The sequence below is a fragment of the Pan troglodytes genome, chromosome 19, assembly GCF_028858775.2.
Source record: "Pan troglodytes isolate AG18354 chromosome 19, NHGRI_mPanTro3-v2.0_pri, whole genome shotgun sequence".
NCBI classification, from domain to species: Eukaryota; Metazoa; Chordata; class Mammalia; order Primates; family Hominidae; genus Pan; species Pan troglodytes.
The window spans coordinates 37504509-37528954 of NC_072417.2; the positions used below are offsets into that span (position 1 = coordinate 37504509).

Genomic DNA, 24446 nt, shown 5'->3' on the forward strand with positions numbered 1-24446 from the left:
CTATAACTTACGCCTCATATCTAGATGTACTTTTGTATCCATTAACCAACCTTTGGATATCCCCTCTACCCTTAACCTTCCCTGTCTCTAGTAATCACTATTCTACTTTCTCCTTAAATAAGCTCAACTTTTTTAGCTTCAACATATGAGTAAGAACATGTAATATTTATCTTTTTTGTGCCTGGCTTATTTCATTTAACACAATGCCCTCCAAGCTCATCTATCTTGTGGCAAATGACAGATTTTTTTCTTTTTGGTGGCTAAAAACTATTCCATTGTATATATAGACCAAATTTTCTTTATCCATTCATCTGTTGATAGACACTTAAGCTGATCTCATATCTCAGCTATTGTGAGTAATGCAGCAATAAACATGGGAATGTAGAAATCTCTTTAACATACTTATTTCCTTTCTTTTGGATATATACTTTGAGTGAGATTAGATCATATGGTAGTTCTGTTTTTAGTGTTTTGAGGGACCTCTATACTGTTTTCAATAGTGGCTCTACTAATTTACATCCCACCAACAAGGTATAAGAGTTTCCCTTTGTCTGCATCCTCGCCAGCATTTGTTATTTTTTGTCTTTTTAGTAATAGCCATTCTAGCCGGGGCGAGATAATACTTCATTGTGGTTTTGATTTGTATTTCCCTGATTAGTGATGTTAAGCATTTTTTCAAATACCTGTTGGCCATTTTTATTTTCTTTTGAGAGATGTCTATTCAGCTCATTTACTCATTTTAAATTTGAATTATTTGATTTTTCTTTTTCTTTTTTTGGCTATTGCTTTGTTTGAGTTCCTTATATATTTTCAATATTAATCCCTTGTCAGATGAATAGTTTGAAAATATTTTCTCCCCTTCTGCAAGTTGTCTCTTCACCCCATTGATTGTTTCCTTTGCACTGCAGAAGCTTTTTAAAAGTTTGATAGAATCCCGCTTGTCTAATTTTGCTTTTGTTGCCTGTGCTTTTGAGGTCTTCCCCATAAAGTATTTGCCTAAACCAATGTCCTGAAGTGTTTCCCTTATGTTTTCTTCAGTAGTTTCATAGTCTAGGGGTCTTACATTTAAGTCTTTGATCCATTTTAAATTGAATTTTTTTTTTTTTTTTTTTTTTTTTTGATATGGAATCTCGCTCTGTCACCCAGGCTGGAGGGCAGTGGCGCAATCTCGGCTCACTGCAACCTCTGCCTCCTGGGTTTAAGCAATTTTCCTGTCTCAGCCTCCCGAGTAGCTAGGACTACAGGCACGTGCCACCATGCCTGGCTAATTTTTGTATTTTTAGTAAAGACAGGGTATTGCCATGTTGGCCAGGCTGGTCTGGAACTCCTGATCTCAGGTAATCCACCTGCCTCGGCCTCCCAAAGTGCTGGGATTACAGGTGTAAGCCACAGTGCCTGGCCCGAGAGATAGGGGTCTAGTTTTATGTTCCTTCATATGAACATCCAATTTCCCCAGCATTATTTGTTGAAGTAACTCTCCCTTCCCCAATGAATGTTCTTGGTACCTTTGTTGAAAATCAGTTGGCTGTAAATATATGGATTTCTTTCTGGGTTCTCTATTCTGTTCCATTGGTCTATGTGTTTTTATGCCAGTACCATGCTGTTTTGGTTACTAGACATTTGTAGTATATTTTAAAGTCTGATAGTGTGATGCCTCTTTGTTCTTTTTGTTCAGGATTATTTTGGCTATCCATGGCATTTTGTGATACCATATGAATTTTAGAATTTTTTTTATTTCTATGAAAAATGCTATTGGTATTTGATCAGGATTGTATGGAATCTGTATATTGCTTTTGGTAGTATGGTCATTTTTCATTTTCTTTTTCTTCTTTTTTTTTAAGGGGCTGTAATTGTATTTATTAGATTAATAAGGCAAATGTGAATTTTCTTTTCTATAATCCAGTGAGTCTGTTTATTGGTTGACTCAGACAGACAAGAAGCCACAAGGAAACAAAGAAGTAATCATTTGTTGAGAGACGTTATTAAACTATGTTCTTCCCTGAAGCTACTGGGATGGGAAAGGTCAGTGACTTCCTTTGAACCCTGAGACAACTGGGGGCTCTGGAGGCCTGCTGTGCCCCTGCTACTGGAGCAGCCCCCCCTGCCAAGGCGGCCTGAAGTTCAGGAGCAGCTAATCACCAGCTCCAGCATTCAGTTTGTCTAGCCTTATGATAGCTACATAGGCCACTTCCCACTGGTGTGCACTGTTTTCTTTTTCAGCTGCGAAATGGGCTGAACACTATCGGCCTGGGTATCCCTTTTTGGGGAATATGTCCGTCTGTCTGAACCCCTTTCTCTTAAAATGGCTCTGTGATAAAATGTGGTCATACCATGCTCCAGCACCGGGGGTACATGAGACTACGGGGGGTACATGAGAGTACACAGCCTGTGAGCGCCCATGCAGACTCTCGTGCTGGGCCCCCGCGGCCCAGGCTAGCTGTGGTACCAGTCGAGGAAGAGCAAGGAGAAGGAGCACATCACGAGGAAGAAGAGGATCCATACGCGGAAGCCAGCGTTGTTTTTAATGGCCTCTCTTATGTCTTCGTTGCCTTCCTTGATATTTTCAGTTGCCCCCACAACTAACTGGTGAACGCCATCAATCTCAGCTTCCTGTTGCAAAACCTTTTCCGTGAATATCTCTTGAAGTCTGGAAATCTCAACCACTCTCCCTTTGATCTGCCTCACTTCATCAAACAAGCTGTTCATTTCACCAATTAGTCGCTGATTTTCCTGTTCAAACATTTGTATTTCTTCTGGGGATAACTCATCTTCACCTTTGCCATCTCCCCATGTTCCCAATTCAGGTTGTGTTTCAGTCAAAATCTTTTCTGGATGTTCTTCAGTGGCAGGGTTTTCTTCAGTCTTTTGAAGGACACTGTGAAACTTTCTCAGAAGATGTGGATTCTCTTGTCTTTGCATTTGGTTCTAGTTCCAGCTTAGATAATCTTTTCTTATCCACCACTCTTTTAACTCAGATGGCTCTTTGTTCTGAGTAAAGTTTACACACTCTTTTTTTAAGTAATCTTCAGTGAAATCCAGAACAGCAGTCCCGTGCTCCTTCACTTGCTGGGAATGTATCTCCTTGTGAGCTTCTGTTCGTAGTTGTTGAATTGCTTCTGAACAGGTCCTCATGAATATCTGGACATCCTGGTCTATTTGGTCTCGTTCTGTGTCTGTCATCCTCCCATATTCAGACATGGTATGGCTATAAGCATTAATATAATCCTTCCTGTGTTCCAGAAGAAAATCTCTCAGTTTGCCAGTGTGAGAAATCATTTCGCGGGCCCGGCTGGAGAAGTTGCCCTTGGGCCAGGGACTCCTGCGGAACAGCTCATCCCGGCTGCCATCAACTCTGCCACCCACCGCCACTCCCAGCTCCTTGTTCTGCGTCTTCACGGTCTTGACGCTGGCCCGGAATAGCAGCGTGATGTCCACTGCCCTAGCGACCCGCACCGGCAGCCCCACAAGGGACCTGCCCATGTCAGCAGCTGGTGACAGCGGTAGTATGGTCATTTTCACAATATTAATTCTTCCAATCCATGAACATGAGATGTCTTTCCATTTTTTGGTGTCCTCTTCAATTTCTTTCATCAACGTTTTATAGTTTTCCTTGTAGACCTCTTTCACCTCCCTGGTTATATTTATTCCTATGTATTTTATTTTTTTTGTAGCTACTGTAAATGGGGTTACTTTTTAAATTTCTTTTTCCTCTAGTTAATTGCTAGTGTATAGAAATGCTACTGATTTTTTTTTTTTTTTTCTTTTTTTGAGATGGAGTCTCACTCTGTTGCCCAGGCCGGAGTGCAGTGGCGCCATCTCAGCTCACTGCAAGCTCCACCTCCCGGGTTCACACCACTCTCCTGCCTCAGCCTCCCGAGTAGCTGGGGCTACAAGCGTGCCACCACGCCCTGCTAATTTTTGTATTTTTAGTAGAGACGGGGTTTCACCGTGTTAGCCAGGATGGTCTTGATCTCCTGAACTGGTGATCCACCCGCCTCCGCCTCCCAAAGTCCTGGGATTACAGGCGTGAGCCACCGCGCCCGGCCTACTGATTTTTATATGTTGATTTTGTATCCTGCAACTTTACTGAATTCGTTTATCCGTTTTAATAATTTTTTGGTGGAGCTTTTAGGGTTTTTTAATATATAAGATCATGTCATCTGCAAACAGGGACAATTTGACTTTCTCTTTTCCAATTTGGATGCCCTTTATTTCTGTCTCTTTCCTAACTGCTCTGGCTAAGACATCTAGAATAGACAGATGTTGAGTAAAAGTGGTGAAAGTGGGCATCTTTGTCTCATTCCAGATCTTAGAAAAAAAGATTTCAACTTTTGCCCATTCAGTATGATGTTGCCTTTGTTATGTATGGCCTTTCTTGTGTTGAGGTATTTTCCTTCTAAACCTAACTTGTTGACAGTTTTTATCATGAAGGAATATTGAATTTTTATCAAATGCTTTTCCTGCATCTATTGAGATAGTCATGTAATTTTTTGTCTATTCTGTTGATGGGATGTATTATGGTTATTTTATGTTAAATCATCTTTGCATTATTGGGATAAATCTCAGTTGATCAGGGTGAATGATCTTTTATTTCCTTATTATTATTATTATTTTTTAAATAGAGACAGGGTCTTGTTATGTTGCCCAGACTAGTCTCAAACTATTGGGCTCAAGTGATCCTCCTGCCCTGGCCCCCCAAAGTGCTGGGATTAGAGGTAAAGGCTGCCACACCCAGCCTTTCTTTTATTCTCTGTGTGAATGATCTTTTTAATGTGTTGCTGGATTCAGTTGGCTAGCATTTTGTTGAGAATTCTTACATTTATGTTCATTAGGGATACCGGCTTATAATTTCTGTTTCTGTTGTTGTGTTCTTGTCTGGTGTTAGTATTAGCATAATGCTGGCCTCATAGAATGAGTTTGGAAGAATTCCCTCCTCTTCAATTTTCTAAAAGAGTTTGAGAAGAACTGATATCAGATATTCTTTAAATATTTGGTAGAATGCCACAGTGGAGCCATCAGATCCTGGGCTTTTCTTTGATGAGAGACATTTTATTACAGATTAAATCGTGTTAATTGTGATTGGTCTGTTCAGGTTTTCTATTTCTTTTTGCTTCAATCTTGGTAGGTTGTATGTATCCAGGAATTTATCCATTTCTGCTAGGTTTTCTATTATGTTGGCATATAGTTTGTAATAGTCACTAATGATTCTGTGTATTGCTGTGGTATCAGTTGTAATGTCTCCTTTTTCATTTCTAATTTTATTCATTTGGGTCTTTTTTTTTCTTGGTTAGTCTAGCTAATGGTTTGGCAATATGGTTTATCTTTTACAAAACCAACTTTTTGTTTTGTTGATTTTTTGGTTATTTTTTGGTCTCAATTGTATTTATTTGTGCTTTGATCTTTATTATTTCTTTTTTTCTACCAGTTTTGGGTCTGGTTTATTCTTGATTTCCAAATTCCTTGAGATGCATTGTTAGATTGTTTATTTGAAAGCTTTCTACAATTTTGATGTGAGCATTTATTTCTATAAACTTCTCTTTCAATACTGCTTTTTCTGTATTCCATAGGTTTTAGTATGTTCTGTTTCTATTTTCATTTGTTCCAAGAAATTTTATGATGGCATAGGACCTCAGTAGAAGAAAATTTAAAAAATAAATAAATTAAAAAGTAAAAAGTAAAAATTCAAAAAAAATTTTAAATTCCCTTCTTAATTTCTTCATTGACCCACTGCTCATTCAGGAGCATGTTGTTTAACTTCAAAAGTTCCTCTTGTTATTGATTTCTATTTTTATTTCATTGAGGTCAGAAAAGATATTTGATATGATTTCAATTCCTTTAAATTTGATAAGATTTGTTTTGTGACTTAGCATGTGGTCTATCCTGGAGAATGTTCCATGGGCTGAAAAAAAAGAGGTGTATTCTGCAGCTAGCTGTTGGATAAAATGTTCTATAAATATCTGTTAGGTCCATTTGGTCTAATGTTTAGTTTAAATCCAATGTTTCTTTATTGATTTTCTGTCTAAATGATCTGTCCCATGCTGAGAGTAAGGTGTTGAAGTCCCCAACTACTATTGTATTAGAGTCTATCTCTCCCTTTAGATCTAACAATATTTGCTTTATAATATCAGAGTGCTCTGATGTTGGGTGCATATATGTTTAGAATTGTTCACTTGCTGAATTGATCTCTTTATCATTATATAATGACCTTTTTCTCTTTTTACAGTTTTGACTTAAAGTCTGTTGTGTCTAAGTATAGCTACTCCTGCTTGCTTTCAATTTCCATTCACGTGAAATATCTTTTTCCATCCCTTCACTTTCAGTCTGTATATGTCTTTACTGGTGAACCGAGTTTCTTCTAGGCAGCATATAGTTAGGTCATGTTTTTTTTCTTTCTTTCTTTCTTTTTTGAGACAGAATCTGGCTCTGTCACCCAGGCTGGAGTGCAATGGTGCAATCTCGGCTCACTGCAACCTCCACCTCCAGGGTTCAAGCAATTCTCCCACGTCAGCCTCCTGAGTAGCTGGGACTACAGGCGCATGCCACCACACCCAGCTAATTTTTGTATTTTTAGTAGAGATGGGGTTTCACCATTTTGGCCAGGATGGTTTCAATCTCTTGACTTTGTGATCTGCCTGCCTCAGCTCCTGAAATGCTGGGATTACAGGCATGAGCCACCACGCCTGGCCAGTTAGGTCATGTTTTTAATTTATTGAGCTAATCTATATCTTTTAAGTGGGGGATTTAATCCATTTATATTCAAAGCTATTATTGATAGGTGAGTACTTGCTCCTGTCATTTTGTTAATTCTTTTCTGGTTGTTTTCTATATCCTTTGTTCCTTTCTTCCCCTCTTATTATTATTGCAGTGTGTTGGTTTTCTTTGGTGATAAGATTTGATTCTTTTCTTTCTCCTTTGTGTATCTGCTCTACCAGTGAGTTTCATATTTTTGCATGTTTTCATGATAGGGATTATCATATTTTCACTTCCAGATACAGGGCTCCCTTGAGCATTTCTTGTAAGGCCGGTTTAGTGGTGATAATTTCCCTCAAGTTTTTGCTTATCTGTGAAAGACTTTATTGTTCTCTCATTTCTGAAGGATAGTTTTTCTGGGTATACTATTCTTGGTTGGCAATTTTTTTTTCTTTCAGCACTTTGAATATATCACCCCATTCTGTTCTGGCCTTTAAGATTTCTGCAACAAAATCTGTTGCTATTCTAATGGGGACTCCACTGTTAGTCTAATGGTGATTCCCTTCTATGTGACTTTTCTCTGACTTTCCCTTATATGATACTTTTCTCTAGCTGTTTTTAGAGTTCTCTCTTTGTCTTTTACTTTTGACAGTTTGACTTTAATTTGCCTTGGAGAGGAATTTTAGGCTGTATCTATTTGGGAAATTTTGAGCTTCCTGTATCTGGACGTCCATATATCTCCCCAGACTTGGGAAATTTCCAGCTATTATTTTGTTAAATAGGTTTTCAACATCTTTTCCCTTCTCTTCTCCTTCTGGAAGTCCCATAATACAAATATTTGTTCACTTAATAGTGATAATTGTAGGCTTTCGTCACTCTTTTTCATTCTTATTTCTTTTTCCTTTCTCTGACTGGGTAATTTTAAATGGCCTATCTTCAAGTTCAGAGATTAGTTTTTCTGCTTGATTAATAAGTCTGCTGGTGAAGCTCTCTATTGTATTTTTATTTCATTCATTGAATTCTTCAGCTGCAGGGTTTCTGTCTGCTTCTTTTTTATGATTTCTATCTCTTTGTTGAATTTCTCATTCATATGAGGACTTGTTTTCCTGATTTCGTTGAACTGTCGATCTGAATTTTCTTGTCTTGTTGAGTTTCCTTAAGATCATTATTTTAAATTCCTTTCCTGGCAATTAATTAATTTCCTTTTCTTCAGTGTCTGTTACTAGAGAGTTATATTCCTTTGGTAGTGCCATATTTCCTTGCTTTATCATGTTTCTTGTGTCCCTGCATTGATGTCCATTTATTTGGTGGAACAATTGCCTCTTCCAATCTTTCTAGAGTGGCTTTTATAGAGGAAGATTTTCACCTGTAGTTGAAATTTTGTGTGCTAGTTGGGATGGACATGGCAACATTGTTTCCAGATAGGTGAAATGGTATAGTCTCTGTGCAGTTTCTTCAGCTGTGTTCAACATCAGCAATACCTGTCGGCACCTCAGTGGCCTAGGCAGTAGAAAGTTTGTGGCAGCAGCAGCAGCGGCATAGGTTATTAATGTCCTTGATGTTGAGGGCTTTTGGAGTCCTCTTACTCTTGTTTTCCCCACAATGGGCAAACTTAGCTGAGGGGGATCCCTCTTGGTGTCAGGTCTGACATGGCCTATAAGCAGCTGCAGTGGCACTGGGTTCCAGGTGCAGGTGCTCAGGGCAGGTGTCGGGTTAGGGTCCTAAGCACAGGATCTCCCAAACTTACTGTGGCTCCTGATTCTTGGGGTGCAGGTTTGCTTTCTGTGGCAGGGTTGGGTGTAGGTTGCCCATAGAGACAGGATCTGTGACTCTGAGGCACCCCCTAGCAGCTTGAGCCCAGGAGGCTGGGCTGTAGCTGTGATTCTACCCCTGGGGGGCAGGGCACAGCACTGGCCTGACTCCAGAGAGAAAACTTGCTCTGGAAGTTTGGGCCCAGGAGGAAGATATGGTTGCAATACGGGAACCTAAGCAAATAAAACTCAAAGGCAACTCAGGTCTCAGGGCATGAGGCACTGTGTAGTAGTGACACAAGACCATGGAATGGTGGGGCTCAGCATTATCCAAGACACTGTAAGACCAGGTACGGTGGCAGCAAGTAACCCAGAAAGGCAGAGCACAGCTGTTGTTTGGGCCTTAGGGAGTACAAGGAAAAGAATAGCAGTGACTCCACTTCCCAGGGAGACGGGTATTTCAGCCACTCAGACTCTAAGAGTCCAGTAAAGCTCCAGAGAAGCCAGGTACTAGAGTTGTTTGGACTGTAGGGCAGAGTTCCTTAGCTCAGCCAATGCTCTGTTTCCTTGGGACACAGGTTACTACATCAACTCAGCACTGGGATGTGTAGCAGCTCAGTTTGGCCAGGGTACCAATTCCCAGAGGGCAATGTGCTGCTTCAGCTCAGGGCTGGGGGTGTGACTGTTCTGAGTGGCCAAGGCACCATTTCTTGGGATGCAGGGAGTTTCTTCAACTTAGGCACTGAGGAGGAATGACTGCTTTGAGTGGCCAAGGAATTGTTTTTCTAGGAGGCAGAGTACTGCCTCAGCTTTGGCCCAAGGGAATGAAGGGAGAGGTAGATGGAGTGACTCCACCTCCACTTGGCCTCATGTGGAAGAGTGCTTGCAGCTCCACTTGAGGATGCTGGGCCACTGGCCTGAGGTGATTTGGTGGTGGCTTAGCCCCAGGGATGAAGGGGTGTCGTGACTACTCACCCCTGAGCAAGACACACTCCAGCCGTAGTTCCAATCCCAAGCTGGTGTAGTGCAGTAGCCACACGGGCCACAAGGGTCAGGGCACTATGTCAGCTTCTTCTCTGGGGAGAGCACAGGTATGTGGTCTAGAGGCAGCTCCCTCAGCTGGGCTTAATGCCTGTGAGGACTGCAGGGGACCCCAGTAGTGAGCTGTGTAGGTGTCCAAGGTGTCGATGGGGGTTGCTGGGATCCTCTTGCTTACTTCCACTTCATAGGTAGAAGTTCTTCCCAGTTCCCACCTGATCCTGGTTGGGGGATGGGGTAGTGGAGACCTGGCATCGCCTTCTGTTCTCTATGTGGCCATCTTGAGTTTCTGTGCTCACCAGGATTTCTGCTACTCCTCTGATGCAAGATGGCACTCTCCCTCAGTTATTTTTCTTAATGTAATTGTTTATTTGTTGTTCTGGCTTGTCTTTGTGAGGGAAACAGGCCCTAAGAGCTTCTAGTTGGCCATCTTGCTGATGTCACCAAAATAAATGTTTCCAAAATGTTTTAATTATAAAAGAGTTAAGTGTCCTACTGGAATAGAAATGAACATATTAAAGCAAATTTCATCATTTAAATAGAAAATTAAAAGGCATAGCCAAGAATGTTAATAGCTATCCTATGAAAAGTAATGGGGAAAAAATGACTTATTCCATTCAATTCAACAATGCAGACAGGCCACATGTTCTATAGCTTTTTATTTGTGATGTTTCTGCCCAAAAGATTAGGCTGTATTAGACAGGAATAAAAGGGGAAATGAGGCTGGGTGCAGTGGCTCACACCTGTAATCCCAGAACTTTGGGAGACTGAGGCAGGAGGATCTCTTGAGCCCAGGAGTTCAAGACTAGCCTGGGCAACATAGTGAGACCCTGTCTTAAAAAAAAATTAGCCAGGCATGGTGGCACAGCCTATATAGTCTTAGCTACTCGGGAGGCTGAGATGGGAGGATCATTTGAGCCTGGAAGATAGAGGCTGGAGTGAGCCATGATTATGCCACTGCACTCCAGCCTTGGCAACAGAGTGAGACCTTGTCTCTAAAAAAAAGGTGGGGAGGGGGAAGACAGACTAAAAGTTTCAACCTTCCTCTTCCATATAGAAATCTTCCATTTTGAGGACACCAGCAGAAACCTTTCTAAAAACTTCTAATCCTATGATTTTATGCTATTTAAATCCTAATTTTAAATCTTGGACAAAGAAGCAATAGGAGTAGACCAAAACAAGCAAACAAACAAAAGAGCTGTTTGAAGATTTGCCAATCGGTTATTGGCAATGCTTGAAATTTAGAATCTTCTTCCTTTTTAAAGAGCATAAATCTGCTTTTTTTCTTCCATACTGCCATCAGCTCAGCAATCATCTCCTCAGACCAAATGGCTACCAATATGTGTTTATTGAGAGTCGTTTTGTATAAGCCTGCCCTTGGAGAGAATAATTGTTCTTGTTTGCAGACATTTTTATCTGGCAGCAGATTCTGCCTCCTCATTGCTGTCCTGGTTCTCATTTGCTGGGCTTAATCCTTCACATTTTATGCTATCTATCTGTCCCTATTGCTATACCTTACTCATATATATGATCCCATATAATTCCACATAATTGGATTCCATATCATCTAATATATGGGACTTCCTTATAACATTACCCTCAGGTTCCTTAAATTCTAGGATTCTTCATATCTAAAGCCTTCGTTTTGAAAACAAGGAGACCTGGGTCTATGGAAGTTAAGGAACTTGCCAAAGATCACAAGATCATTTAGTGAAGATCCAGTATTGGAACCCAGCTGCTCTAACTACTGTCTAGTGTTCTCTGTAGGATGTGGTTTTGTGTTACGAAATTTGCCCATTTTATAAGTGAAAATCACATCATTATGCCTTTTGGAATTTCATTAAGTAAATTCTCATTGGATGTATCCTAAGACAAGCCAGGTAGTATAATGTAAAGTTTGTAGAAGACATAGTTACTGAAGAGAACATGACAATCAATAAACTTACGAACATTTGACGCTCAACCAATACAATGATTTTTGAAAGGGCTGAAGAACTTAACTAACCTTGACAATTCTTTCCCTTGTGCACTATATACTTTAAAAACTGAAAATCTGGTACACCAAAGTTAACCAGATAAATCTTTAAACCCAGTGAAGAGAAAAATAATTTAAACTAAGATCTAATAAAATGAAGAAAGGAATTTATCATACTGGAATGAGAATTTTAGTGGCTTTTGACTGGTAAATATTGGTCATAAGAGAAAAATATAATACATAAAAAGTCACTAAGGAGAATAAGAAGTTAGTAAATTGAAGAAGAAATTTGCAAGCCAGTGAAGACAAAGAGATAAAACAAGAAGAGAGAACAAGCAGAACTGTGGAATGGCTTGAATCCTTTTAACCTTTTTTTAAAATTTTTATTTTTTTTTTGTTATTATTATACTTTAAGTTTTAGGGTACATGTGCACATTGTGCAGGTTAGTTACATAGTGAGAGTAGCCAGGTATACTGAAGGAATCTAACTATATAGATTTAAGATTTTGGACAAAGCATTCTGCAACATATTCCACTTCTGACTGTGTTGACAAATGCACAAGGCTTCTAATATTTTCACATCCTTGCCAACACTTGTTATTTTCTACTTAAAAGATTATAGCCAGAGTTGGGCACAGTGGCAGGTACTGCAGTCACAGCTGCTCAGGAGGCTGAGGTGGGAGGATCACTGGATCCCAGGAATTAGAGCCCAGCCTGGGCAGCACAGTGAGACTCCTATCTCTATTTTTAGAAATTAAAAATAAATAAGATAAATGTATATCTATACTGGTAGACATGAAGGTTATCTAGTGGTTTTAGCATAACCAGTATTTTCACTGTATATGTGTACTGAGAAAGTTGAAGCCAAGTTAATTACCACAATTTAAATAAGAACATTCTTATATTTTACCTTTCTTCATAGATTCTTTTTCCATTCCCTCCTTGTATGTGTACAAGAGTTCATCAACTTCCTTCAGATCCAGGAAGCCTGAGCCATCACTGTCCCACTTCTGAAAGATGGCTTCTAGGAGAAGCCTCTGTCGGACTTGGAAAGCATTTTGGCTAAACTAGGATACAAACAGGATAATAAAGCACGGAAGATACATGTTCATTGTGCTAGCTAGCATTCTGTGTTTATTCCAAAAAAAGTCCAGCGTCTTCTATTAAAACAGGTTTACTTTGAGGCTAAGCATGATATTAATGGAAAATGCAGTGATTCAGCAGTGGTGCATCCCTGTAAAGCCAGCCACTCAAGAGGCTGAGGCAGGAGTATCGCTTGAGGCCGGGAGTTGGAGACCAGCCTGAGCAACACAGTGAGACCTCAGTCTTAAAAAAATTTTTTTAAAAAATTTTTTAGAAAAGAAAATGCAGTGATTAATTTTAATCCCTTAAATACCATTTCTCTGTTTTACCTCTAGGCCAGAACAGAAACAAAAACAAAAACAAAACAAAACAGACATTCTTGGTTGGTCCCATGGTAGGGGGTTATCAGAACTTATTAACATTAGTGTCACTAAAGTTGGTATACAACCTCCCACTGCTAACCTTGACTGGCTTTGAAGAAAAAAAACAACACAGGCATTCTCTGCATTAGTATTCCTTAAGAATCCTTTTTTTTTTTTTTTCAAATTTATTCTACAAACCTTAAGAATCTTTGACCATTCTTTTCCACTCCTTCTCTAGTTGTTCAGGAATGTGATAAATACACAGACTGTATTTAAAAATTATTATTATTTTTATTTAGAGACAGAGTCTTGCTATGTCACCCAGGATGGAATAGAGTGGCATAATTACAGTTCACTGTAACTTCAAATTCCTGAGCCCAAGAGATTTTCCCTCCTCAGCCTCCCAAAGCACTGGAATTACAAGCATAAGCCACTGCAGCTGGCCCTAAGGGATATGTTTTGAGTGAAGGGGAATGAATGGCAGTGTTTAAATAATGAAAAATGGCTGTGTTTTAAAAATTATTTTTTTATATTTAAGATTGACTATATTTGACATTAATTTTATTTGTCTTTTAGAGTTTTCACTAGGTTAATTATATTAGTGAGATAGTAATTGAATTAATATCTAGATAGATTTAATTGCAAAAATAAAATGAATATACACCTTTTGATTTAGTAGGAAGAACTGGAATTGAGAAGGTAAAGGGAATTGTCTAGAATTAGGTTGAAAAGACTCATAAGGCTGATGATTACCGAATAAGCTTAGTGAAAGTAATTTACATATTTCATATAAGAGAGAATAAATTGTTTATATAAGCTAATGTGTATGCACTTACCTGTCACCCAAGTAAGTAGTAAGTTCTTAGGAAATATGTACTACCTGGGTGTTCATGAGTAAAAATATATACTCAGGCCATAATCATACCCCAGGTGTGTGTACTTGTAAAGACACTCACACACAGGCAAATAATGCACATATACATCTTTGCATATATCCATATCTGCTTCTCAAAAAGCTTCAGAGAAAGAATAAAGCTGTACAATAAACCATCTCCTGCTAGGAGCAATCATGTTATTATTAGGGGAATGAGTTCTCTGGGGTGTGATCTTAGAATATTTGATGATAAAATAGAATCTTTAATGGCTATGCTTGTTGAAAGAAAGTGATCAGTTTGGTTGTACATTTTTTAACACGAGCCACATCGGGAGCAACTGAGGTTGAGAGATTTACTTATAATAGTGACCTCACTTGTATCATTAATAAATAATATTACCCACCTGTTCTAAGGCATTCATTTTCTCTTGTTCTGTTTCAACATAGCCCTCCTTAAAAAAGGAGGTGAGAGTCTCGCTGACACTCAAGGGAGCGTCTTCACCAACAAATGTCTCCAGGAGTTGCACAAACTGGAGCAGATTGAATGAAACTCCATTGAAGGCAGTTCTGCCTTTTACCTCCTTGCAAGACTGAATATTTCTGATAATTGAGTGTAAATCTGTCAAGCAAGAAACATTACCAAGCAGTAAAGTGAACAATTTTTTCAGTTAGGGAAAATAAATGAGTGCCTATTGTAATGAATACCTGCCATTTTTGACTGTCAGGAATCCATGCTCCCTTCATGAGGACAGCATCCTCCTTTTTTCTTTGGAAAAACATCTCTCCATTGTCAGTTCAGATGAGTCAGGTCATACTGTGCCTCCCACTTTTGTGCCATGGATGGTCATGTGATATACATCTGGCTAACAATTCATATATGATAGCAATGTAACCTACTATAGGCCAATGAGAGTTAGCCTCAGAACTTTTGGAAGAACCATTAGGGACGAATCACTCTTTTTGTACTCTGATTGCTGAACTAGTAGAGTATAAGCTTAGAGATGCTTTCATGGCCATTTTTGTCACAACATGGAGAAAACTGTCTCAATTGAAAGTGACACAGAAAAACAGGGCTTAGAGGAAGACAGACAGTATCCTGCTGCTATTGTTGAGCCTTTGAATCTAGTTGTGCCTGAAAACAGCTGCACTCTGAACTTTCTAGTTAAACAAATTACTAAATACCACCACCACAACTCCTTCCTCCAAGAGTCTTGGCTAATATATTTACCTTTTAGCTCAATAGTACAGTATGAAGTATATTTCATAAAATGTCAGCAAAGTGACTTCCGTTTGATTTATTCATTGATTCAATCATTCATGCCCTTATACCTTCTATATGAGATTTGATGTGATTCAAAAAAATGATTACTCACAATTTTTACATACATTGGTAAAGCAAAATTGATATAAAGATGACTAAAGGAGAACATGAACTAGCAGGCTGCAAGAGGTTGACCAATGCCATGCATTTTCACCAGAAAATTTGAGGATAGAAAGTTTGTTATTTGAGGCTTAAATGAGAGAAAAATTTGCAGGTAGGAAGAAGATAATCTTGATCTAATTTAGTTCTACAACTTGTTGATGTGAAAGGCAAAACAATATAGTAGCATTTTAGTGAAATATGAGTGTTTTTGGAACAATCATTTTAAAGACATGCTTTGTCTGAAAGCCAGAAACTACTCTGCTCTGTTGAGTAGATCTTTCTTTGCAAGTCTTCAAAAACAAGATAGATTCTCACTTGTCTCATATGTTTAGATGTGGCCCTACCAGGTAAAGGAATAGCTGAAATGATTTCTATTGAGTTTTAGTATCTAATGTCTGATTTTCTCTGTATGCTTAGATCATAGCTTTAAAGCAGTGGTAGGGCCATATCATGGTTAAAAAATGGGTACTAATGCCATAAGTTTTAAAGCAGAAGAGCATTCATCAATAGCACATGCCACCATCAATAGTACATCACCACCAAATATATCTATCTGGTATATATTTAGATTCACCAGCTCAAGGACAAAATAATGCAAGGAACACCTTCCCATTCTGCCTTAGCTAAATTCAGTCTTTATCATCGAGTGCCACAGTAAATTAAATCCATCTTTTGGACTGCCATCTATTCTTCCTACTTTCATTGTTAACATGTACCTGTGAACCTGGAGTTACCATAGATTAAGTTTGCCTGTTCCTCATCTTCAAATGTGACATACTTCATTTTCCAGTTACAAGTAAAAAATTCACCTGTAAAAACACATTCCATAACATAGCCAATCAAACTTCGCTTTTACAATATTTTTGTTCTAGGGTATAAATGAAAGGAGGATTAAATGAGGAGTTACCTGACCATGACTTTCCTTCTATTTTTTGGGACTTGGGTTCACAGGGCTTGTCTTTCTGAACTTCCTTTTTTGTAGTTTCTAAAAGGTGCAAATGAAAATGCTTATGAATTAGACATTACATATTCCATTAGCTATTTTAAGGTTAATAAGTGATAGAAATGCATTGCATACAGAACACCAAAAACTCTAAGTACTTTCCCATATATGCAGTGTTGCAATCAACCACAGTGAAGTCACTTAATAACTTGAAATGTTGAAAGCAGCTCTATAGCAAAAGCTATTATTGTATCCAATTTGGCCATGCAAAATGAGGGCTACATTTCTCAGCCACCCTCACAGCTAGGTATTGCTATACAATAGCCCCCTTTTTAACCTTGGCAGGATATGTTCCAAGATCCCTAGTGGATGCCTGAAACTGCAGATAGTACATATACTTTTGCAGTTTGAGGTGTGACAGAAAAAGTAGCATGAATTTCTTTTTCCTTCTTCACAATTTAATAAGTAAAAGATTTGTTCTTACTGTAAATTTTAACAACCTCAGAATACAATTTTCTTTCTTTCCTTACTAAGTTGAGAACAAACCTTCCTTCCTTCCTTCCTTCCTTCCTTCCTCCCTCTCTCTCTTCTTTCTTTCTTTCTTGATAGGGTCTCACTTTGTTGCTTAGGCTAGATGGAGTGCAGTGGTGCAATCATGGCTTATTGCAGGCTCAACCTCCTGAGGTTCAGGTGATCCTCCCACCTCAGCCTCCTGCATAGCCGAGACTACAGTTGCATGCCACCATGGCCAGCTAATTTTTTTTTTTTTTTTTTGAGATGGCGTTTCGCCATGTTGCTCAGGCTGGTTTTGAACTCCTGGGCTCAAGCGATCCACCCATCTCAGCCTCTCAAAGTGCTGGGATTACAGGCATGAGCCACCATGCCCAGCTGAGAATTTTCACCTTTTCACTTCAAAGGTAGCACTTTATGGCTTCTCTTTGGCATATCCAAATTGCCAGCACCATTACTATTGTGACTGAAGCCATTATTAGGTAAAATAAAAGTTACTTAAACAAGAGTACTGCAACATAATGACAATCTGATAATCCAGCAGCTATTAAGTGACTAATGAGAAGGTAACATAGACAACATGGACATACTGAACAAAAGGTGCAAGATTTCATTACACTACTCAGAATGGTGCACAGTTAAAAATGTATGAATTGTTTATTTCTAGAATTTTCCATGTAATACTTTCTGACTGTGGTTGATTGTGGTTAACTGAAACTGTGGAAAGCAAAACCACGGATAAGGGGGAACTACTGTATGCCTAAATTCTGACCAAAGACATGAGAATAAATATTTGAAATGCAGGGTGCATTCTGTCTTGAATATGACTTTCAGAAACTCTTCTAGACATATATTTTATATTTAACTGAAAAAAGCGAGACCCATTTACAGTTGAAATAAAAGAAAATTTTTAAAGTGGTTTCTAATATCAGACATTACATTTAAAACAAAAGGGCTTCTACTACCTTTTCAGAAACCCAATTAAAACACTTCTATAATCTAGTGCAATGGAAATTATACGTAAATTGACAATACAGACATTCTGGCTTGCATTTCATTGGTGAATGTAATTAATTGATTATTGTTCAAGGTCTAGACTAACGTGGAGCAGCAAAATATGCCTGAGGTTTGCATGATCTGATACGCCAGAAAAAAAATTCTAACTTAAATGAGTATTTTCTGAAAAGACTTTAAAAACCATTCCACAAAACAGGGAACTGATGTTGTAGAAGAACTGCATTACTACCTGGAAAGTGATCTTTTCTACTTAACGTTGGAACTTCCTCTTGCAGTTCAGAACTCAGGAATATTTCCTCTTCATATGTTTGTTCCCAAGACCTCTTTTCCTGTAGAGGGACTTCAATGTACTCAGAGGGTATAGGTTCCCCATATTTTGTACTTTTTAAGATACTATCTTTTCTTGATTGTGAAGTTGAGCCTATGTCTTCTTGCTCTTCTGAAATTATCTCTCCATAAGGTCCTTGTTCTGATTTTTGGTATGGTTCTTCTATTATTGACTCTCTGAGTGATCCCTGTTCTGCAGCTGACATTCTGCGTGATCCTTGTTCTGCTACTGACCCTTTGTGTCGATCTTGTTCTGCAATAGACTCTCTGCGTGACCCTTGTTCTGCAACTGACTCTCTGCTTGATCCTTGTTCTGAAACTGACACTCCGCGTGGTCCTTGTCCTTCTATTGACCCTTTGTGCTGTCCTTGTTCTGTAGTTGACTCTCTGTGTGTTTCTTGTTCTGTCAGTAACCCTCTACTTGACCCTTGTTCTAGAGTTGACTCTGTGTGTGTTCCTGGTTCTGTTACTGATTCTATGTACAGTTCTTGCTCTGCAGTTGGCTTTTTGCCTTGTTGTTGTTCTTCAGTTGAAATTCTTTGTGGTCCTTGTTCTGCAGTTACTCCTTTCTGCTGTTCTGGCGGGTTTGGTGATGGTGTTGATGTTCTCTGTTCGTCAAGTTTAGGTTGATCTGGACTTTCTAATAATTTACTTTGGGTTTTGCTAGCATGATTTGCAGAAAGTAATGTATTCATCTCCAAGAGCACTTTGTCAAAACCTTCATAAATGTGTTTCTGATTATCCATGTCTCCCCACAACTCAGTCAAATTTATCTCTTCAAATTCAATGAATGGCCCTAATGCAGAAAACAAAATATTCACTTAAACCATTGATCTTATAATGCAGAATCAGAGCTATTAAATTAATGCAAAGAAAAGCATTGAGCACAGAGATTGTAATATAGGCCTATTGCTCTAAATAAATATCAGTTATCTTTGGCTGCAACACAATAAAAAGTAAAAAGGTACCCAAAAGAACTTATACTACTATAAGTTAGAAATCATCCCTTCCTAAAAGGTGTGATTTTGGAAATAAATAGGGTTCTCCTTTTGCTACTTGGAGTGTTGCTTAGACTGCCAAGGCAAATAGAATTTGTCCTCTACCTTTGTGGTCTTCTACAATAAGCATCACATAGGGATGGGAAAAGGGACACATCTTTCATCTCAAATATATTTTCAATATTTGCAATATAAAAAGCAAGTCTTTATCCATGACAATCTTTCAATGAGGCTATGTTTTTCCAACATTCATTTCTTCCCCCTATCTCTTTCCCTCTTCTTTGTTCTTCATTCCTCAATTATTTTCCTCTACAGTTATGTGGACACCTAGAACAGAATACTAGGGAAAGACTGGATAGTATTCACAGAATCCCACTGTTAAACAACAACAATAAAACCCCGGTGTCTGTACTATAAAGAGTGGAAATCATGCCACAAGACTGTCCCCATTTCTCCCAAAACAGTAGTGGTAAGCTATAAAATTGCAATTCTCACAATTTTCAGAAATACTCCAAGTATATCACCCACAGATTTGTAAGTATCCAATTAATAAATCTTCACACAGAAATAAAATATTGACATTCTTGGCCAGGTGTGGTGGCTCAATGCCTGTAATCCCAGCACTTTGGGAAGCCAAGGCAGATGGATGCCTGAGGTCAGGAGTTTGAGACCTGCCTGCCCAACATGGCAAAACCCCGTCTCTACTAAAAATACAAAAAAATACCTGGGTGTGGTGGCAGGCGCCTGTAATCCCAGACACTTGGGAGGATGAGGCAGGGAGAATCGCTTGAACCTGGGAGGCAGAAGTTGCAGTGAGCCGAGATCGCGCCACTGCACTCCAGCCTGGGCGACAGAGCGAGACTCCGTCTCAAAAAAAAAAAAAAAAAAAGAAAATAAGCTGACCACAGTGGCACATTCCTGTAGTCCTGGCTACTCTGGAGGCTGAGGCAGGAGGATTGCTGGAGCCCAGGAATTTGAAGCCAGTCTGGGCAACATAGCAAGACCCCATCTCTGAAAACGTAAAATAACATAAAAAAAACCCCCATAATTGTACTTGTTTTGGAAATAACATAAAAAGGATATTTTACTGTATAAGTAAATGCTTGGGAAAAGGAAATACTGTTCTTATACATTTTATAATTTTAAGTTGGGCATTAAAAATGGAATTACCAGGCTGGGTACGGTGGCTTACACCTACAATCCCAGCACCCAGGCATTTGAGACTATCCTTGGCAACAGGGTGAAACCTTCTCTCTATTAAAAATACAAAAAATTAGCTGGGCATGGTGGTGCACACCTGTAGTCCCAGCTACTCAGGTGGCTGAGGTGGGAGAATCATCTCCCACCTGGGAGGTTGAGGCTGCAGTGAGTCATGATCATGCCACTGCACTCCAGCCTGGGTGAGAAGAGTAAGACTCAAAAAAAATTTTTTGTTAATAAAATGGAATTACCATTACTAACTTAATTTCCAAAACATTCAGACTGTCACTAAAGCATTTCTTCATTTGAATGAATTTAGAATTGAGTTCTAGCTGAGTTCTGATATAAAATTTTTGAGTATTGCACTGTGGTGAAAAATACATCTAGTTGTGATGAAGAGTGAATTTCGTGGAGGGAATAAACAACTAGATACAGTTATCATGATCTAAGAGAGCTATTATGTGAAGGGATTCCATGGTGGTAGAATAATCTTGTGTTAACATATCAGTGTATCATATCAGTACATATCAGTGCACTGCGACACTCCAGCTTGAACATACTCCCTCTGAGCGGCACTTACATTGTCGTGGGTTTCGAAGTAAACTCCTAAGCATTTGTGAACTATGGTCATAGAACAATTCCAGCAGGGCCAATGTCCTCTGCCGATCCAAAAACCCTACCTAAGCAAAGAAGAAAGTTTGTGATTAGTTGTTACAGGAGATTTAAGATTTTTATGCAGCTGGAACGTGGCTTATTGAAGCTTTTATCATCACTATCACCACAACAATCATTATCATGTAAATAAAAGCTGCAGCATCAAAATCAAGAAAGTTATATCTTGCCTTTAGGCTTATACTCTACTTTCCCATTCTGTGACATGTCAAAATGACCTCTACTTAGTAAATGTTTAAGAAATATTTGTGACTGACTTATTGATGGCTAAATCCAATGTATAATGTTCAGTACTTATCTTACCTGACCTGAGTATGTCACTTGAAACAATTTACCGCTCCCTACTTGTCCTTTTTCCATTTTTATTTTTGAAAAATTTTTTTGATTATAGAAAAATATAGAAAATGATAGAATTAACATATGTGTTCCCAACACCCAGAAATATTGATTGTTAACATTTTGTGTATGTGCTTTAAAAAGCCTGATATAGCAACACAGTGAGACCTCCATTGCTTCAAAAAATAAAAAATTAGCCAGGCATGGTGGTGTACACCTGTAGTCCTAGCCACTCCAGAGGCTGAGGCCAGAGGATAGCTTGATTTGCAGTGAGCTATGATCATGTCACTGCAGTCCAGCCCGGCTGACAGAGCAAGACCTTGTCTCAAAAACAAAAACAAAAAAACCTGATATAGGCCAGGCGCGGTGGCTCATGCCTGTAATCCCAGCACTTTGGGAGGCTGAGGTGGGTGGATCACCTAAGGTCGGGAGTTCGAGACCAGCCTGACCAACGCAGAGAAACCCTGTCTCTACTAAAAAGACAAAAATTAGCTGGGCATGGTGGTGGGCGCCTGTAATCCCAGCTACTCGGGAGGCTGAGGCAGGAGAATCACTTGAACCCAGGAGGCGGAGGTTGCGGTGAACAGAGATTATGCCATTGCACTCCAGCCTAGGCAACAAGAGCAAAATTCCATCTTAAAAAAAAAAAGAAAAAAAAGTACCTGATACAGTACGTATGTCTTTCTTCAAATTGCTTTTATTTACTCAACATTGAGATCTAATTCATATCTGTAAAGAAATATATTTTATACTTTTTAACTGCAATAAGGCATTCTGTAATATGGAAACACCATAATTAAAAAAAAACTCTATTGATGGGTGTTTTGATTATTTTCAGTATTTTGATATCAACGTAATGCTGCGATGGATATCCTTATACACGTCTCCTGTGTACATATGCAAACGTTTCTCTAGGATAAATAACTAGAAGTGGAATTACTGGATTGCATAATGTATGCATTTCAACTTTATTAGTTATAGCCAAATTGCTTCACAAAATGTTCATACCAATTTACATTCTTGCCAGCATTGAATGACAGTGTTATTTCTTCATATCCACATCAATACTTGATATTGTTAGAGTTTATTATTTTTTGTAATCTGATAGATAAAAATGGTATCATTATTTTAATTTGCATTTCCCTGATTACTAGTGAGATTTAATATATTTTCATGTGCTTATTATATGTTTGGGTTTTTCCTCTTCTGTGAATGGATTTTTCAGATCTTTTTCCCATTTTTCAGTTGGGACCAGTTGCCTATTTCTTTTGTTTTTTTTTTTGTTTGTTTGTTTTTGTTTTTGTTTTTGTTTTGAGACACAGTCTCGCTCTGTCGCCCAGGCTGGAGTGCAGTGGCATCTCGGCTCACTGCAACCTCCGCCTCCCGGGTTCAAGCAATTCTCCTGCCTCAGCCTCTGGAGTAGCTGGGACTACAGGCGCCTGCCACCACGCCTGGCTAAACTTTTTGTCTTTTTTGTAAAGATGAGGTTACACCGTGTTAGTCAAGATGGTCTCAATCTCCTGACCTTGTGATCTGCCCGCCTCGGCCTCCCAAAGTGCTGGGATTACAGGCGTGAGCCACTGCGCCCCGTCCAGTTGTCTATTTCTGATGAATTTGTAAAATTTTGAGAATGACCATTCTTTTATTTATATAGCAAATATTTTTTCCCAGTTTATCTCTTATCTTTCAATTTAACTTTTGGTGAGTTTAGCCATATCAATGTTATCCATTAATTTTGAGGATATACATTAATTTTGAGGTAGTCAAATATATCAATCATTTCCTTTTGATATACAGTGAAAAATCAATGAATGATATTGGGACAATTAATTTTTCATATTGGGAAGAACATAAAAGTAGATCCCACCCTCTTAATGAGAAAAGTGAATTCTATCTGATCAGAAACCTAGATGTGGAAAACAAAATTTAAAAAATTTTAGAAGCAGCCAGGTATGAGTCCACGCCTGGCTGCTTCTAAAACTTTTTAAGACAGGGTCTCACTAAGGAATACTCCTAAGGAATACTCCAAATAAGCACAAACCATTCTGAGTTCCAAATATATGCTCCAAATTTGCTTTTTTTTTTTTTTTTTTTTTTTTTGAGACAGGGTCTCCCCTCTGTCACCTAGACTGGAGTGCAGTGGCATGACCATAGCTCACTGCATCCTCAAATTCCTGGGCTCAAGCAATACTCCTGCCTCAGCAGGAGTTGCTGGGATTACAGATATGAGCCACCACACTTGGCTTCTTCTAAAATTTTAAAAATTTTGTTTTCCACATCTAGGTTTCTGATTAGCTAGAACTCACTTTTCCTCATTAATGAGGGTGGAATCTCTTTTATATTTTCCCAATATGGAAAATTAATTGTCCTAGTATAACTCATTGATTACTCCTTTTCCCAATGATTTATATTGCCACCCGTGTTATATACTAAATTCCCACATGCTCTTGCATCTGATGCCAGATCTAATATTCTGTTCCACTGATTTGTCTATTCCAGTACCAAAGCCAAAGCTATTTTAATTAATATGAGTTTATTTTAAAAATAAGCTCCTGCACAGCAAAATAAACTATCTCCTGTTTGTTTGTGTGTTTACTCTGTTTACACCCAACCTGAATATACAATTTTCATAAGAAGACATACATGGCTGGTGCCTGTAATCACTGCACTTTGGGAGGCCTGGCAGACCTCTTGAGCACAGGAATTTGAGACTAGCTTGGACAACATAGTGAAATCTCATCTCTACAAAAATTATCTGGGCCCGGTGGTGTGGCTTATAGTCCCAGTTACTCGGGAGGCTGAGGTAGGAGGGTCGCTCAAGCCCAGGAGGTTGAGGCTGCAGTGAACTGTGATCTTGCCACTGCACTCCAACCTGAACGACAGAGTGAGATCCTGTCTCAGAAAAAAAAAAAGAAGAAGACATATGCGCAGCCAACAAGCATATGAAAAAATGCTCAACATTGCTAATCATTAGAGAAATGCAAATCAAAACCACAATGAGATACATCTCACACCAGTCAGAATGGCTATTATTAAAAAGTCAAAAAAATAACAGATGTTGGCAAGGTTGCAGAGAAAAGGGAATGCTTATACACTGTTGGTAGAATGTAAATTAGTTCAGCCATTGTGAAAGCTGTTTGGTGATTTCTCAAAGAACTCAAAGCAGAATTACCATTTGGCCCAGCAATCCTATTATTGGGTATATATCCAAAGGAATATAAATTGTTCTACCGTAAAGACACATGCA

General features: G+C 38.8%; 1 protein-coding gene and 1 pseudogene across 15 annotated transcripts in view; both read right to left on the minus strand.

Moving 5' to 3' along the window:
* EFCAB5 (EF-hand calcium binding domain 5) overlaps positions 1-24446 on the minus strand; it is a 183718-nt gene that overhangs the window by 36270 nt on the left and 123002 nt on the right. For all 15 annotated transcript variants that reach the window (XM_016932088.4, XM_054670095.2, XM_016932086.4 and 12 more), the window contains 6 exons: positions 20772-20871; positions 17896-18789; positions 16104-16181; positions 15913-16005; positions 14178-14392; positions 12365-12521 (listed from right to left, as the gene is read on the minus strand). In XM_016932088.4, coding sequence (XP_016787577.2) covers positions 12365-12521; positions 14178-14392; positions 15913-16005; positions 16104-16181; positions 17896-18789; positions 20772-20871 — 1537 coding nt within the window. The remainder of the gene's footprint in view (positions 1-12364; positions 12522-14177; positions 14393-15912; positions 16006-16103; positions 16182-17895; positions 18790-20771; positions 20872-24446) is intronic.
* LOC134808874 (syntaxin-18-like) lies at positions 1746-3715 on the minus strand (annotated as a pseudogene).